At 33.4% G+C, this 18,581-nt stretch overlaps 3 protein-coding genes and 1 pseudogene across 3 annotated transcripts in view; 1 reads left to right on the top strand and 3 right to left on the bottom strand.

Annotated features, from left to right (window-relative positions):
* Positions 1–837, bottom strand: part of LOC104750436 (cytochrome P450 81D11-like) — a 4,794-nt gene extending 3,957 nt beyond the window's left edge. The window contains exon 1 of the mRNA XM_010472227.1: positions 315–837. Coding sequence (XP_010470529.1) covers positions 315–824 — 510 coding nt within the window. The 5' untranslated portion in view covers positions 825–837. The remainder of the gene's footprint in view (positions 1–314) is intronic.
* Positions 2,711–3,192, bottom strand: LOC109129656 (defensin-like protein 44). Its single transcript, XM_019238181.1, has 2 exons — positions 3,060–3,192; positions 2,711–2,932 (listed from the first exon to the last, which is right to left on the bottom strand). Exons 1-2 carry the CDS (start codon positions 3,142–3,144, stop codon positions 2,772–2,774), a joined length of 246 nt encoding a protein of 81 aa, XP_019093726.1. The 5' UTR covers positions 3,145–3,192; the 3' UTR covers positions 2,711–2,771.
* On the bottom strand, positions 4,600–6,601 carry LOC104750435 (cytochrome P450 81D11-like). Its single transcript, XM_010472226.2, has 3 exons — positions 5,995–6,601; positions 5,411–5,797; positions 4,600–5,338 (listed from the first exon to the last, which is right to left on the bottom strand). The coding sequence occupies exons 1-3, from the start codon at positions 6,508–6,510 to the stop codon at positions 4,724–4,726; spliced, it is 1,518 nt and encodes a 505-aa protein (XP_010470528.1). The 5' UTR covers positions 6,511–6,601; the 3' UTR covers positions 4,600–4,723.
* Positions 13,424–17,227, top strand: LOC104750433 (annotated as a pseudogene).

The following is an 18,581-nucleotide window of genomic DNA, read 5'->3' as shown; positions in this document are numbered from 1 at the left end:
AGAAAAACTTACCGGACACAAATAGTCAAAACAGTGACAAAATTCAGAAACCTTACAAATAAGTGATAACTAAATTATTGAGTTTCTGTGTAACAATTTAGGTCACTAGTTAAGCCCCAAATGGGAATGATTCCGACTATTCTGGTAGATTTATGAGCCAAACCAAAAGACGTGAACTCTCACATGTTTTTTCTGGTAACTAAAAGTTGATTTTCCCAAATAGCATATCTCCTAAATTAGTAATGAAATGTCTCAATTACTTTTCATAAAAACTCTATTAGAGTTTAGAACATGAGTAAGAAAAGCTCCCTTACAAGTGAAGAGTTACGTGAGAGACAAACTATAAGACGCCGGATCTCGTCACGTCGGATAGAGGTAAAGCTATTAAGACGGTGATTCGAAAAAATCTCCACGGCACCGATACGTCGGAGATTTCTCCAATGTTCACTATACGGAGCTGAGACCATGGTTGAGCTGCCGTACGATAGGTGTTTCGAAGCAATCGAGCTCGGGCGGTTCGCGAGGATGATGTCGTTCTTGGTAAAGCATTCTTCGGCGATCGTGTGCGAAGAAACGACGAAAACTAGTTTGTTTCCAAGGCGGAGGGAGAAGATCGGAGAATCGTTAAGTGATTGAGAGACGGAGAAGAAAACGCGGTGGAGCGGTGGTTTGAGGAGGCGGAGGTGGCCGATGAATGGAAGTGAGAACGGTGGAGACGGAGGAAGGTTTTGTCTTGGTTTGAGTTTCTTGATGAGGAGTATTGTTAGAGTGAGGATTAGGATGATGATTGTGAAAACTAGGGTTTGAGTTTCTTCTTCCACCATTGTTGATTTGGGGTTTGAGAGTCTTTGCTTGGAATTTGAATTGAACATACATCACAATTTAAAGAATCAGCTCACATATTATTTTATTTTTTCATAAAAATGACACAACTTACGTGTAGAAACTCACAAACTAGTTAAAAAAAATGACCAAACTTACATAATATCAAATTATTTGTTATTAGTCGTCTAAAAAACTAATCCTTCAAACATCTCTTCACGACGTGCATGGTTAGAATATATACTCAATAGAATAATTAATAATCAAATGGCAAGGAGATAACAAAAAATATATTAAAATCCTGATTAGCTTATTTGGTTTACATTATCAATCACATGGTCATCTATTTATCTCATTAACTTATTTTGGTTACATTTAAGATATCTTCAACGTAACCATAACATTTGGTTGTCGATATTTCAACCTTCTGACCATTATAAAGTGTGGAAACGTGGAAACTGTAAATATCTTAATGGAGAAACGAATAATATATAGATGGCGTATGATTGATTCTGATGATGTTTTTTAAGATTTCGGAATAAGAAAAGCTTGCTTATATTCATACTCGAATAAGTGGATAAAGATTTTTAAACTCTATTCGAAAAAAAAGAGTATTGAAAACCCTTTTACAACAAAAGTCAAAAAAGATTTTGATAATTTTTTTCTCTCTACTAGGAGTATTGATTAATAATACTTCGGTTGTTTCATGTTCTTATTGTCCTAATCTTATTTCACACAAATAAAGAAAAATTAACAATTAAATTTATGTTTCATCCTTAATTATTACTACTACATTATTTTGTTTGATAGAGAAGTGTTTATTAATAAGATAAAACTATAGCAATTATTATAAATTTGTGTTATAAAATATAAAATGACAAGTAATACTACAAATAAAAAGAAACCAATGGAGTACTATTGTGTTGTAGCCCTGTTAACAGAACGCATATCCGGATTTTTTCGGATATCTGCATATGTATCCGTATCCATATCCAAAATTTTGGATATTTTCGTCCATTGAAAATTCGATTATCCGCAGATATCCGATATTCCCAGAAGAAAAATTATGTATCTTAGAATAAACTAGAGCGATTCTGGACAAAAATACTTGATGTTCATATATAAATATCGTATAACCGTGAAAAAACATATATCCGTTTTAAAATTTAGCATTATCCGTTATAATAAAGGATATTTGGGGAAAAAACGGATATCCGCTATCCGTATTAAGATTTAGCATTAATTATATTTATATTTGTTTTATTTACTATTTTACTATCTGTTTTCGTATCCGTTTACCCGGATACCTGTTTTTTTAGTGAATTTGTATATGGTTATGGAAATACGGATATCTGTAAATAACGGATATTAATCTCAGGCCTATTGTGTTTAGTATATTTTGTTGTTCAAAAACTGGACAGCCTCTCGGATACGACTTAATGTACACTAACGTTTAAAAATCAGTAAGTAGGGTTACTTTTAATATATAAAACATAAAACAAATTATTTTTGATTCATGAGTCATGACTAAGACTAATAAAAGTAATTTGTAGTCTTTTTGTGTCATTCCTAACAAAATAAAAGTTTGTAAATTCGGTCTTCCTATAATAAATTTTATTTGTGTCGATCATTATAATAAACATAATTTAGAAGTTAGATCATTTTAATAACGATGACTAGGTGATTTACTCTCACTTTATATGGGAGAAGATAACATTGAAATATATTATAGTAAAGCGATTAATGGGATTAATATCTATATATATTAATGCGATTTTGTTAGCAATTTAGCATGGTGATAGATTGATATAGTGTATACTTGGTACTTTTGTTTAAAAAGACATAGAATAAGATAATTATATTATTTTATTTTTGCATTTGTGTGGTTCATGGCAAATAAAAAAAAACAGATATCAATGCTAACTGCAATGACAAAAGATTGGTTTTGATCATTTCGTGCAACAACATTTGTTTACGAAAGGACCAGAAGTAGCACATTGTCCGGATGAGAATCCAGCCTTCCTACAGTCTGCCCCACATTTACCATTCACGTACGTTGCCGAACAAGTAGTCTTGCACATATCATCGATTCTCCCTGTAAGTTTGATCTCTGCATGTCCACAAAATCACCACACATACATGAATATCATATAGCAACTGTATAATATATCAATGTTATTGCTTTCAAATGATGAAACCTATATTAGATAACAACAACATAAAAATAAAAATGTTACCTGAAGCAAAGACATTGTAATTCGACAAAGAAGCTGCCAATACTATCAAGAGTAAAAGGGTCATTGAAATCTTTGTGATGCTCATTTTCTTGGTTGTAGTAAATATCAAAGTTATCAACTATAAAGCAGTATATATATTGGACAAATCTGTTATGTGATTTTCTAGATTGTAAGTACAAGCTCTATTTATAGAGCATTAAGGTTTTGTGGTTCACAAAAAAAGAGTTTACAATTGTTTTTCTTACCATTGATGCATCTTTCATATATACTAATAATATTTATTTTGACTAAAAAATATTTTTCCTAACATTGGTGGCTCTTCCACATATAAGAACCAATTTTTTTTTTTTGACTATAATATATATTTACTTTTATGACTATTTTTACATATAAAACTTATTCTTTTTTGTTAATTTGTTTTAAAACTAAGGTTGACATTTAGCAAATAAAAATACGGTTAACCGGACCATATAATAAAATCATATACTAACTTTATGAGTTATCTGAGAATCATATACATGTCTAGAATGGAACTCCATAGTTTGTTCAAAAAAAAAAAAAAAAAAAATTGAAACTCCATTTTGAGCCTTGGCATTGGAGAGTTGAAATTTTCACCCCTTGATGAATTTGTTTGCTGAAATTCACCAAGTTTTAGACTGGTGTTTTACTTTTTAAACCAACCTCTCATTCACAATTGAGTGTAAGTCACAAAACTAATTTGAATTAATTTTGTTTTTTACGCATTTAGTTTTATTTTAATGTAATAAATCTTAAAGGTTAATGGGTTAAATGTGTTAATTGTACAATTAAGATGACTAAAATTAGAAAGATGAATATATATTAGAATTAAAAACAAATTTCTAATGCATCAATAGGGTGAGAGATGAAACTCAACTTAGGAGTATTATTAAGTTACTAAAATGATAACTTATAAGTTTATAATATAATATTGTGTAAAATATTTAGAGGTGTTTGGTTGTTGTTAACAAATTACATATATGTTGTAGATAATTCACATTTAAATGTATTTAGACAACCATAAAGTGTGTCATGATGTTATTTTTTTTTGTATTATTTTCTTTTTTTTATCAACCATTGGACCACAGCATGTCTGCCCATAGGGACTCGATACCTGGTGTGATGGTGTCTTGTGCATTAAGGACTTACTTTTGGCCACTGCACTAAGGTCACTTCATGTTTATATTATTTATTTGTTTTTATATAGTAGTTATTTTTAATATAATGATATACATAAGTTTAATCAAAATACATATGATTGTATTTAAATATGAGAAAAAGACACATATAATAGTATATTACTAAATAGTTTTAGTTATTTTTGTTAATTTTGGACAGATGCTCTCATGGGACACATATCACTCTCTAGTTTGAAAGATTTTGAAACACTCTCTACTCTAAAATATTTGATCCAAAATATGAATTGTACGAGTTTAAATACGAATGGACTTTTAATACTAAGTAGATTAGTAACAAATGTTTTGTGTTGTTTGTCATAATCGATTTTGTCTTGTATCCATCGTTTTGATTGAATATTACGTTTTACGTAACGTAGTACAAATACAATCGAAATAATAACAGTAACATACAGACATAAACCGTCGCCTTAAAACATGTATTAGCATTTACAAAAGTCTACTATACAATTAAGCAGACTCATGTAGGATTTTACCAACAAAGTACCGTGCTCTGCACATCGCTACCAAAGGTTTAGCTCTAGGCATTGTGAGTCCTCCACATTCAGTCATATCCACCTCTTCTTCTCCAACCCTCTCCCACTCAAAACATTGAATCAGACACCCAAGAGTTAAGCTTACTAACCGTTGAGCTAGTCCGGCCCCGGGACACGCCCTTCTTCCTAACCCGAACGTTATTAGTTTACGACTCTCTCCCTCTTTCTCGAACCTCTCTGGCTTGAAACTCGCGGGATCATCCCATAGCTTAGGATCTCTGTGTATAGCCCACACGTTCACTAACAACATTGTACCACGCGGCATATCGTATTCCCCTACTTTACAGTCTTCTGATGCGACATGCGGGACTGACATTGGTCCTGCAGGGTATAACCGCAACGTTTCAGAGACGATGTTCTGAAGATAAGGAAGGTTTGAGATGTCTGATTCCTCCACAAGCCTGTCTAAGCCAACTTTACAGTCGATTTCATCTCTGGCCTTCTTTAATACTTCAGGATGGTTCAATAGGTTCGACAATGCCCATTCCAATGTTACCGCTGATGTATCAGTCCCCGCAAGTATAAGAGACTGCACGAAATAAAACCAAATGTGACGACCATTGACTTAAATCAACTTTATGAACTTGTTGTGATTACTTACGAGCATGGTTCCTTTGATGGTGTGGTCTGTGTAATACTCAGGTTGTGATTCTTGCAAAGAAAGCAAGTGATCAATCATTGTATTCTCCTTCTTCTCCTTTGCCGCTCGTTTCTCATCAACCAATCCTTGGAAAAACTCGTCAAGCCTACCAGCAATCTTCTTTACCCGTCTCTCGAAATTTGTAAACCATCTCAAGACCGGTAAATGATCAGCCGCATGTCCAGCACCAAAACAACTCATCGCCTCTGCGATAAGCTGCCTCACGCGTTTAGCCTCTACATCATCCTCTGCACCATCTCCATAGTAACATTTTCCAGCCACCATTCTAATGATGTTGTTGAATGATAAGTTAGATAACATTAAATTCATCTCAACCTTCCCAAATTCCTGCAAAATTTATAATATAAGACCTTAATGTTAAATTAATCACACAAATCATACCTAAGCTTGAATTTATACTAAATTGGTGATTAAGGCCTAACTTTAGCATTAGTTAATGATTAAGGCCTAAATTTATCTAAAATTAGGGATTAAGGCCGAAATTTAAATACTAAATTAGTAAGTAAGCTTCACTAATCACTTACGAGTGAAGAGTTCTGAGAGCGAGAGAGACGAGCGATGAGTCGGCGGATCTCGTCGCGGCGAATAGAGGTAAAGCTATTAAGACGGTGATTGGAAAAGATCTCGACGGCGCCGATACGGCGGAGGTTTCTCCAATGTTCACTATACGGAGCCGAGACCATAGACGAGTAATTGTAAGAGATGTGTTTGGAAGCCATCGATTTAGATCGGTTCGCGAGAACGACGTCGTTTTTGGTGAAGCATTCATGGACGATCGGGAGAGAAGAGACGACGAAAACGAGTTTGTTACCGAGACGGAGTGAGAAGATCGGGGAATCGTTCAGCGATTTGGAGAGGGAGAGGAGGACGCGGTGGAGGGGTGGTTTGAGGAGACGGAGGTGGCCGATGATTGGAAGTGAGGAGGGTGGTGATGGAGGAAGGTTTTGATTTTGTTTGAGGTTTTTGATGAAGAGTGTGAGAGAGGATATGATTAGGATGATGGAGGTGAGGATTAGGATCATTTGAGATTCTTCTTCCATTGTTTGTATTTTTTTGTCCGAGAATGATCGATTATAGCAGAGCAGAGCAGAGGAAGATATGGTTGAGAAATCTTGGAAAATGATTATTGAACACATCTCGAGAAAGGCCTTTTGTGAGACCCAATAAAAGAAAAGAAGAGGTCACAATCTCACGTGTGTAAATTTTATGGGACTTTTCCCGATTAAGGAATAAACGCCCGCACGGGTCAATTAAAATGATAAATTTAGACAATCGTATTATAGCATAAGCTAGCAAACTGATAATTCAAAATTCCCATAAATGCACTTAAAAACAAGAAAATTATTCTTATTATTATTTTTTTTTTTTTAAAGATTAAAAAATTTTGGGGATCAAATAGCGTTTTTGTAACCGGTAAAGTATTATCGATAGTATTTATTCTGATTCACTTTGATGTTCGACAACAAAAAAAAATGAGGTGTTTAAGTTTTAAATTTACTATTTTAATATATTAATTAGATATATAATATTGTATATTGTCTTCATAAAGAGTATAGTAAGAATTTTAATAAGGTTTATTAATATACGTGAAAAAATTGTAAATACCTTATTATACGTGATAAAAAAAAACAAAATTAAAAGAAAATAAAATGAGTATTTAAATGGGGAAAATGTCAAAAAGATCACCAACTTTCAAATGGTAAAAAAAACATTAATTTCTGAAATGTCATTTAAATCACCCAGTTTTTGTTGATTTTTTACAAAATAAATAATTTTTATTGATTAAGCTATTTGAGGCACAACGTTAAATTTTCAGTTAAACGGCGATGACGGAGTTAACTTCCGTCAGAATCTCCGTTAAGCCAAAACGATGTCGATTTAACTAGAAGATTAAAACAAAAAAATTTGAACCCAGCTGGAATTGAGTTGCCTAACTTCGGAACTCATTAAAAGCTCTTAACCATTGAGCAACAATAGTAATTTGTTATTATATCAAACAGAGATGTATATATATATATATATGTAAAAATTGAATCACAGTCGTTTTGGATTAACGGAGATTCTGACGGAAGTTAACTCTGTCATCGCCGTTTAACTGAAAATTTAACGTCTGTCTCAAATGGCTTAGTCAACAAAAGTTATCTATTTTAAAAAAAAAGTCAACAAAAATCTAGTGATTTAAATGACATTTCAGAAGTTGATATTTTTTTATGCCACAATTTGAAAGTTCGCGATTTTTTTTTTACTTTTTTCCGTATTTAAATATATCAAAGTAAACAAAATAACAAATAATCCATTACCATTGACAGGTTTATATGATTCAAGAGAAAGAACTTGGAAATTAGGTCAATCATGACGAAAATATTGTAAATTATAACTAACGACAATTATAACTCGACTCACCTTTTTAAAAAATGTCTGAATCAACAAGAAGCAAGAACTTCAAATAACACACCCGACTCTAGAACTGTTACATATGTATGTTGTAACTTGAATATCATCACACCTTAATGCACATTCTTGTGTTGGTGTCATATTTCTTGATCAAGAAGATTGAGATTGGCTTGTGAAACTGAAATCTCAGCTAGTCGTTTACAAATTTGATACGTTTCTCATATCTCTCCATTGCATACTTAATGTAGTTATTTTGAACTTCCTAGGTAAATTAGGTCCAGATATATTTTGCAGCCCAAAATCATTTTCTCGTGGCTAAACCAATATCATTTTGATCTCAATTGACATGACTTCACAATCATGACCAAAAATAACAGGAGATGAACAAACAGGATATATAGATACTTACAACCTCTTAGGGCATCTTTAATGGGAGTAACAGTAAACGTTTCTCAAAAAACTCTACAAAAAATATGAGTTTTGTTAGCATTAGAAAAAGGCTATTAAAAGCCAAGTGAATATACCTTGTAAGCACCAACATAAAACTCAATTTCGAGCATGTTCTGCAAGTGTTTATCGAGAACATACACAAATTTCTTGAACCGAGATAGCCACTTGCACTTATTACAACAATTTACCTTTGTTCCTGCAAACATCGGAGGTTAAAACATGAATCAAAGGTTCTTTACTTTTTCAATCTCCAGAACATTTGTTCATTTATGTGTAAAGACGAATAACTAACCAGTCCTTGACAATTTTTCTTCTTCCTCATGATCCAGCTCAGTAAAGAACGTCTGCAAGATATCAACGACATTGGATATATAGACTAACCTGCTGTCGACTACACCTGCAAACCAAGAAGTAAAATTCTTCTGTTATAATTCTCCAATTTCAAGCAGATTTTACTAATTCTGAAATAGAAATTAGGGAACGACACAACAATGATGATTCTCTTGCTTCCCTTCTTTGCAGACCAACGCTCAAGTCTTAATTCAAAACTTGAGATTCTGGCCAAACCAAACAAATCTAGCAGCGTAGAGAGAAGCACAAGAAACAATAGGTGAATAAAGAAAATCAGAGTCATCTAGCCAACTATAAATAAAATCTTTGGAAAACTTCATTAGCTTTAAAAAATACATCTAGCAAGAAACACTTTGAGCTCAGCCGAGAACCAAACCTAAACTTAGAGACATCTTGAGATAGTTGAACATGAAATATGTAAAGTGAAGCTAGAAGAAAGTTTGAAACTTTAACTTGAACTCTTTGCAATTTTAGAAAGAATCACAAGCCCATCCTTTGTCTCTATGAGTAGACAATTACAGAAAACGAAACGAGACAACGAACGCAATAACCCTAAATCCAAGCAAAGCTTTCCAAATCAAACTCCACCAAGCTTCTGCTCCTCCTCAATGAAATCTCTATTAGTAACCCGAAACTGGAATCGTGTGAGATAAAAGGAGACATCAACGGAAATAGAAACGGCGGCGTTATAGCTTGAAGGCGTAGTCAGAGACTAGCCCTACCGTTGCATTGCCGCATCGAGGATGATGGATCTGGAAATCTGAGGCTAATTGATGAATCTGGGACAAAGAGATGATGGATCGATCTGAAATCTGAGGCGGAACTGATAAAATCCACCAAAACTAGGAACAAAATCAGAAGAAGAGGAAAAGAGTGAGAAGAAGCTTGCTTTTTCGGATGAAGGATCTGAAGGAGGAGAGACGAAGGAGAAGAGAAGAAAAATGAAAATAAAAATTAGGTCTTGCTTAGTGTGAAGAGTGAAGACAACCAAGTGGGTATTTTTTTTTTTAAGTGTTGAGCGGTTTTTGTTAAAGTGTTAAGCAGTAAGTTAAAATTTTGCTAAATTTTGGTTCATTATTGGCGGTTCGAGTAATTATAGCTTTATGCTCTGTTATTATTAGGCTTAGCGTTAATGAAATGCTATGATATAGACACCAAAATCCGAATACTATTTTTAATAGCACTTACGAAATATGTGCTATCGTATTATGCTATCAATGTACACTTTTTTGTAGTGGTTAAAACAAAAATAATTTTTTTTTATTACAAATTTGTTTATTTTTTATTTTTAATATCTGTACCACTTAATAAGTGACACATGCCTCATTTCTTATGAGAATTGTAGTTTCTCAAGGAAAAATCCTTTTTTTTTCTATTATTTTTTTAATAAGAGTATTTGTATGGCCAATCCAATGACCTTGGTCTTAATAGTTACTAGTTTATAAACATTGAAACCTAGAGTCACTATCCCTTATTATAAAACTCAGTTTCTGCTCTTAACACACAAGGTTTTAGTTTCAAGATAAAGATAAAATACCAAAGTTAACATTAAGATTTGAATTTTTTTTATTATAGTCCTCTAAGCTTCTTGAACAATGACTTCTGTCTTTGTTATAGTCCTCCAAAGTTAACATATATAAACGAGATCACTTTAAAAATGATACAAAATTTCTGTCTTTCTCTAATTAAGGTCTCCTCTTTTGGCTTCTTCACGAGTAAGTTCCATAAAGCAGTGGTTAAAACCGTTGATGTCATAAGAGAGTATCTTAAAATATTGCTAACCTGCAGATAAGAGAGAACAAAAGGGTTCCAAGAAGACCATAACTATATGTTCATATGAAAAAATCAAGAGATAAACAGAAGCTGGTGGTAAATAGCCTTTTACCTCTGCTTTGCCGATACTGATCTCTTGCACGTCGACATCATCTAAACTCAGCTGAAGCTTCTTTAGATAGCCAATGGTCAAGCTTGAGCTCAAAGGTGTTATGATCTGTTTTTATCACATCTTAACTCCTTCACGCTTCTAAAAAGGTTTCCGATGCATCCATGTACCGTATCATCACCAGATGTTTCCAACACAAACTCTAAAGAAACAACAAGGAATTGAAAAAGAAGATTTACAAAATCTTCACAGCCTTCAAAATATAAAACCTCCTTGTCCTGCTTTCGAACAACTACATTGAAAGTTAACAAGCCTGATTCTGTCTCATTTTTATTTTCTTGCAAAACAGTAGAAGTCATTGTGTTATGCAACCTGTTCATATTGCGAGAGCTTTGTTTCCTTAGGAAAGCATCCGACAAAGGAGTATCAGACGACAATAAACAGTCCAACAAGGTGAGTACCTAATTATATATATTCAAACGCAGAGTCAAGATTTGCATTGTACGTAACATGTAAAACAAATAAAACAGCAACAATTCAGAGTAAAATACATCTTCAGAACCAATGACAATAAGTGATTCACTCAACTTCTAGACATCCGCATAACCCTGATCTTTGATCTCTTTTAAAAACACATCCGTAGAGTTTGATTGTACCACCATATTATCAGTAATGATAAACGAAGGCTGGCCATAAAAAAATACTTCATCAACAAGGGAGCCTACAACCTCGATTTCCACCTCCATCTCCATCTCTTCTCCACATCGACATCTTTTCGAACCGCGCGAAGTGGCTTCTTTACACTTAAAGCATATGTAGTAGAACTTGCTAGCCTCGGTGGAATCGTTGATGTTTAGCTTAAGCTTCCGAAATATATCCTCATTCAAACCTCTCGGGTACAAAAGCATATGTTTACATGCTTTAGTGAGAAAGTTATCAATCTCCAAATCTAAAACACTCTGATAAATGTTGCTGAAACAGCCGACTTCAGTTTGCTGAGATTGTTTCTTGACCAATCTTACGATTGTCCCCATCTGGAGTTTAAGCAAACAAAAGAGAACATCAACAAAATCTTTACCTGCTTCCACCAAAACAATCTTGTTCTTCTCTTTATCAACCAGCATTTTCAGACTAATCTTTGGTTTTTTTGAACTTTCAGACATTTTGTGATATTAAAAAAAAAAACACAACCCAAAAAAATATGAGACACTCAATACGTTGAACGCTGTTTTCATTAGTAAGTAATTTACACTGATATATTTCAAATTCCTAGATTAAGAAAAAAATAAAATTCACCAAGTTCCAAAGTCTATAATTGAATCTCCCTTTCTGTCTTTCAAAATTCTCCTTGACCATTGTAAAACCAAAAGAGCGAACAGTCTCCACTAATTAATATCAGAGTTATGAAAATTGCAATATCGAATTAAAAATCCACTTCGAATTGGTTATGTTTACTTTTTTCCGTTCAACTCGGTTATGAACGGTTCGAATCCTAAATTAAAAACAAATAATGCCATTAGCATCTCCGTCTCGTCTCTCTGTTCCAATAAATAAAGGAAGCTTCGTAAACCATTCAAAGCAGCAAAAGAGAAGAAACAATGACTCTTCGTCTTTCATGTGATATATATACTGATACGAAGAAGCCTCTCCTCAGGTAAGAGATGACTGGATTATGGGATGTAAATTAATAATGTCACATTTGAATATGCATGTTATAAGGTCCACGTAAATAAATATGCATGTTATAAAGTTAATTTAAGATTTTTCTATACGTAATCATAAGTAGTCCAACTAATTTAAAATTAATGAGTAAAATTTATAAAATAAAACATAAATTAAACTATACCAATATTTCATCAAGTGATCAAAAAATTTCTCCTATAAACTCTTTACTCTTTTCATTTTTTTTTTATGTTTTTACTTAGGAATTTTATTAAAATATACTACATTGCAATGATAATTACAATTTTATCTAATTAAATTACAGTTAAATAGTTTATATTGTTAGTTTGAACACCAAAATTTATTGTCTATTTTATTTTTTAAAATCTAAACTAAATGAAAAAAAATTAATAACATATCAAAATTTGGTGATTTTTTAATTTAAATAAGATCTCAACCTTAGACATTTAATTTAGCAATGCAATTTAACTATTTGTTTCTTTTTCAAAAATTTTTGTTGAAATGTGAAATTTACTGCTCAACAAAGGGTAAACAAAAGCCAAGAATCGGAAATAGCTAAGACTCTAATACAGTACATCATATCATTCCTCACTTTCATAGTTCATACCACCAACAATGAAGTAGCTTAACTACTTATTTCATCATAAATATAGAGAATTTGTTAGAAATGCCCTTTTTAAGATACCTCTTTTCAAAAATAAACTTTTTTGAACATTTTTATTTTTGATCTCTTTTACACAATTACAATATGCTAAATTAATTTTTAGAATTTTTTTGTTTTGTTTGGGTTCTCTATTTTATATTTAGGGTATAATTTTTAGGGAGAAGGGTTTAGTATTTGAGGTTTGAGGTTTAGAATTTTTTTTTTTTTAAAGTATTTAGATATAGACTTGTAAACTACATATGTAAATATGTCTTTTTGAACATTACCAAAAAAAAAATGTCTTTTTGAATTAGTTTTTCTACTTCGTTAGATAAAATAAAATGTTTTATTTGTCGACATGTGTAATCATTTTAACGCTTGTTCATATTAATTACTAATTTTGAAACCAATCTTCATATAGTAAAAAAAAAATTGAATAATATATTTTATAATAAAAAGCCACAAATAAAATAATGGGCTTCATCTTAAAGCCCGATTAAAATTAAGTGTATTCGAAATTGACTATATATATACAGTGTTAAAATAGTCCCGAAGCCCTAACAATTTCTCGTCAGCTCCGTTTTTGCTTCCTCTTCCCCGCAGCGTTCTCCGGCAGAGTTGTCAAGGAAACTACACTCTGGTGAGAATTCAACTTTCTTATGTTTCAATTTTCTATTTTTTTTTAGTCTCCTCAACTCTGTTCTTAGATTTTTGCTAGAATTATGAATCAATTGTTAAACCTCTGTTCTTAAAACTCTGACTAAGTCATTAAGTTGATTGATTTGTTTCGTTAATGTTTTTGTATTGGTTTTTGCTAGACGTCTCATTTCCTTTGGCGACCCAAAAGACACTGTTGATGGCAACCGTGGTAGCTGTAAGTCACAGTTTTTAAAATTTAATACTATTCTTCTTTACCTGTTTCATGACTTGTTTATATATTACTGTAACAGAATGAAGCATTTACGGGAAATCCAAGACGCCAACTTGCAAAGCTCTTTAGTGTGTCTCTTAAATTAACAGTCCCTGATGAACCTGGTGTCGCGCCATTGGTTGAGCCTGGCAAATTTGGAGATTACCAATGGTTTCTCCCCCTTTCCACTTATACTCTATGAATGTTTTTAAAGTACCAATTTTTGAGTTTATGCTCTTTGTTGTCTGTAGTAACAATGCAATGGGACTATGGTCTATAATTAAAGGAAAGGGTACACAGTTCAAGAGTCCTACAGCTATTGGACAGGTTGGTTGGTTTGGTATGGTGTAATGTTGTGAAGCAGATTTGATATCTCTTCTAACTCTTATTCTGTTTTTTTTTTTTTTTTTTTTTTTTTTTTTTTTTTTTTTTTTTTTTTTTTTTTTTTTTTTTTTTTTTTTTTTTTTTTTTTTTTTTTNTGGGCCTGGATTTGTTAATATTGTACTATCAGCTAAGTGGATGGCTAAGGTGCTCCTGTTGTTTTATTAGTCGTTTTCTAGTTCTCGTATAAATAATTTTATGTTTGTCATAAATTGTTTTTCTCATCTATTCCGCAGTGTATTGAAAACATGCTTATCGATGGGATTGACACATGGGCGCCTACTCTTTCGGTTAAGAGAGCTGTAGTTGATTTTTCGTCTCCCAACATTGCAAAAGAAATGCATGTTGGTCATCTAAGATCAACTATCATTGGTGACACGCTAGCTCGTATGCTCGAGTACTCAAAGGTTGAAGTTCTTCGCAGAAACCATGTTGGTGACTGGGGAACACAGGTAGCTACTTTTTCTGCCCTACAAATGATTTCTTGAAATTGAGTATTCCAAAAAGATTTTAAAGAAATAAAAGCTGCTTTTATTCTGCAGTTTGGCATGCTTATTGAGTACCTCTTTGAGAAATTTCCTGATACAGATAGTGTGACTGAGACAGCAATTGGAGATCTTCAGGTCAGCTGCCTTGCATCATATGCCCTCTAGCTTTAAAGTTCTTCTTATGTGAAGAACAACCAAAACATTTTAGTATTAACTTTAGATGTCCTCTGATAGGTGTTTTACAAAGAATCAAAACTGAAATTTGATTTGGAGCCAGATTTTAAGGAAAAAGCACAGAAGGCTGTGGTCCGTCTACAGGTAGATAACAACTTTCAATTCTCACTGGTGCATTCTTCTCTTTTACAGTGTCTTAATATGCAGCTACCTTTAGTTGTCTATTTTGTTTTCTTGGTTTCTTCGGTATAGAGTGAAGATCCTGTTTACCACAAGGCGTGGACTAAGATTTGTGAAATCAGCCGAAACGAGTTTGCCAAGGTTTACCAAAGCCTTCGAGTCGAGCTTATAGAAAAGGTAAAACGAATAGTTGGGACTTATACTAAGTTATGTAAGACAGAATGTGAAAGAGATGCATGAATGGATAATGGAAAATACATTTATTAATGACAGGGAGAAAGCTTTTACAACCCTCATATCCCTAAGATAATTGAGGAATTGAGCAGCAAGGGGTTAGTTGAAGAAAATGAAGGTGCTCGTGTGATATTCATCGAAGGCTATGAAATCCCACTCATTGTTGTAAAGAGTGACGGTGGTTTTAACTATGCCTCAACAGATCTGACTGCTCTTTGGTGGGTTATCTTTGGAAAAGGCATCTCATATATTATGACTTTCTGTTTCTGTGTGGCTTGTTTTGAACTTACATATCGTTCTCTGCTGGTGCTAAAATCTTTCTGGCACAGGTATCGACTTAATGAAGAGAAAGCTGAATGGATTATATATGTGACCGATGTTGGCCAGCAGCAGCACTTTAATATGTTCTTTAAAGTAGGTTTGATGAATAGTTTACTGTTTTCACGTCTTCTAAAATGTGATCTTGATTGAAACTTTCAGTCGTAACTTTTGGTTGTCTTCTAACTTTGAATCAGGCTGCCAGAAGAGCAGGGTGGCTTCCAGATGATGATAAAACTTACCCTAGAGTTAATCATGTTGGTTTTGGTCTTGTCCTTGGAGACGATAACAAGCGATTTAGAACTCGGTCAACAGCGGTAGTCCGTCTAGCTGATTTGCTAGATGAGGCCAAGACTCGCAGTAAAAAAGCCCTTACTGAGCGCGGTATCTAACTTTCTCTCAACAATCAAATTACTGAATTTGTTCAGTTATTATTTGGTCTTATTCATCCCTTATATGTTGTTTCTCTGTTTAGGTAAGGACAAAGAATGGACTCCCGAGGAGCTGGACCAAATAGCCGAGGCAGTTGGTTACGGTGCACTGAAGTAAGTATTTATCTCTATATTTAGTATCTTCTGGTTCTCGATGACTGTTGTAACCAAGGCCTGCACAAATGTGATAAGTGACTAATCCTTTTGTTTAATTTTCTTTCAAGGTATGCTGACCTGAAGACCAACAGAACGACAGGTTATACTTTCAGCTTTGATCAAATGCTTAATGACAAGGTGCTGTAAATTTTCTTGGAGCTAGTCTACATATTTGCATTATGGAGTCATTTATACATGCTTAATTAAATATTCTGTATCATATTTCATGAGCAGGGTGATACAGCCGTTTACCTTCTTTACGCCCATGCTCGGATCTGCTCAATCATCAAAAAATCAGGCAAAGACATAGATGAACTAAAAAAGGTATTTTTAGTAGCATGAACTCAAACACCTACAAAGTCTGTGTAATGCGCAATTCTTCTTATGTTTCAACACTTGTTCAATTGCAGACTGGAAAGATATCATTGGATCATGCAGCCGAACGGGCACTCGGGCTTCACCTGCTTCAATTTGCTGAGGTAAAACACATGCTCATTTAAATTGTAACTTTCATATTCAGACTTCTTTTTCTTGGTAAGAAGGTGAAAAGTTGTGTGAATGATTTGTAGACGGTTGAGGAAGCGTGTACCACATTGTTACCGAACGTGCTGTGTAAGTACCTATACTACTTATCCGAAGAGTTCAGCAAATTCTACTCCAGTTGTCAGGTGAGCACATTCCCAAAATTCTACTTTTTCTATTTAACCCTAATAGACTGTATACATTGTTTTCATCTTTCTCTTGCACTATTTATTTTACAGGTGAATGGTTCAGCAGAGGAGACAAGCCGTCTCCTACTTTGTGAAGCAACGGCCATAGTCATGCGGAAATGCTTCCACCTTCTTGGCATCACCCCTGTTTACAAGCTCTGATACATCACATGAAACTACCAAAAAAGCCAAAAGGCAAAAAGGGTCTTTTCTGCTTTGACAAAAAAAATATTTATTTATGCACAGCTAGAGAGTAGTGTGACCAAGTCTTGAATTCTTAATGATCCGTTTAAATCTAATAGTGAGACAATGACATCATATTATTTCCACATAGACCTTCACTTCATGAATAAACTACCCAAAATATTGCTATTCTTCTCTGTGCACCACAAATTTTATAAAACCTCATCAAAACTAATCACATCTGGTAATTAAGTGCAAGTCCCATTTTAGAACCTGTAATCTTGTTTTGTATTTGCGATTAGAGAACCAAAGGTGACCCGATAACCAAACCTTTTTAAATGTTAAATAACTAAAGGGTTTATAATTGACTTTAAAACAAAATTGGGAGGTTTGCATCATGGATGGTCTGTTATTCGAAGTAGAAGCTTATATTAAGCTCATGTGTGATACTATGTTCATGTGACAATACGTTCATTGCTACATTGTTTACGTTTTCGTTTGCATGATCAGTTGTCTTAAACATATGTATATAGTTCTTCATTTTACTTATTAGTAATTTAAACAAAAAAAAAAATCAATTGTTTCTTCTCTATCACAAAGCAATGAAGCATGGAAAAGGATGTGTGTTGGGTATGGGTTTTCACCTTGCCTTAATAGGCTTCCTATTCAGCCCATCTAAGGAATAGTCAACAAATACTTCTAGAAGAGTTGACCAACCAGATAAAGCTAGCTGGGACGACAAAGCTTCTATAAGGTCCAATTGGACGTCCAGCCCGTTAAGCGCGACTGCCGACTGAACTTCAAGGCGGTACCACATCGATCTCGAGGCATGAAGCTGAGACGTCCCATCAACTATAAATAGTGAGATCGGTGAACAAAGAAAGACAAATCATCTGGAACAGGAGTTTTAGATACAATCCGATTCTAGTTATAAGTGCTAAAAGTCATATTAGCGAGAGTATAGTTTTCTAACTAGCCGACCGACTTCAAGTAACAATTGGTGTAATCTCGCCGATCTTTGGCTATCTTACTAAGTCCTTTGCTTCGCCTTTTCTCATATTATTCTCGATATAGTCCATTCACTCATTCAAACTAAATTGATTGCAAACAAGGATATGTAAAAGATCAAACATAAACATAAAGAAGTTTACATAAGAACACTAAAAGCTTACATCGAGTTAATGGGTCAAATTCAGGTTCTCTAATCACTAATACGATTAAAGGTTTTTAAAATGGAATATCGCAGTTTAATTTTTTTTTTATCGCAATTTAAATTAATTTCTTAAAATTAATTGTTATTCATTTGTTCCTTAAAATATATCCTTTGTAGTGGCATTCATGTGTAATTTTAACAAGGATTAAGATTACTCCTAAAATGTAGTCTCATACTGTAATATATAGTAGTAGGATTTTCAAATTTCATTGGTTTCTTAAACACTAATCTCATTCTCATCTATTAAATTAGACCCACATATGTAATCAATCATTGGTTTATCTCATTTCTACTTCTCACAAACCACAAAAAAAAAAAAAAAAAAAAAAA

This window comes from Camelina sativa, chromosome 16 (assembly GCF_000633955.1).
Source record: "Camelina sativa cultivar DH55 chromosome 16, Cs, whole genome shotgun sequence".
Lineage (NCBI taxonomy): Eukaryota > Viridiplantae > Streptophyta > Magnoliopsida > Brassicales > Brassicaceae > Camelina > Camelina sativa.
This window is presented reverse-complemented; position numbering and strand designations above follow the sequence as displayed.

Coding starts and splice junctions, on each gene's coding strand:
- LOC109129656 (XM_019238181.1), bottom strand. CDS start 3,144: ATGAGCATCACAAAGATTTCAATGACCCTTTTACTCTTGATAGTATTG. Junction 2,933..3,059: donor TTACAATGTCTTTGCTTCAG/GTAACATTTTTA, acceptor GTGGACATGCAG/AGATCAAACTTACAGGGAGA.
- LOC104750435 (XM_010472226.2), bottom strand. CDS start 6,510: ATGGAAGAAGAATCTCAAATGATCCTAATCCTCACCTCCATCATCCTA. Junction 5,798..5,994: donor GCTCTCAGAACTCTTCACTC/GTAAGTGATTAG, acceptor TAAATTTTGCAG/GAATTTGGGAAGGTTGAGAT. Junction 5,339..5,410: donor CCATCAAAGGAACCATGCTC/GTAAGTAATCAC, acceptor TATTTCGTGCAG/TCTCTTATACTTGCGGGGAC.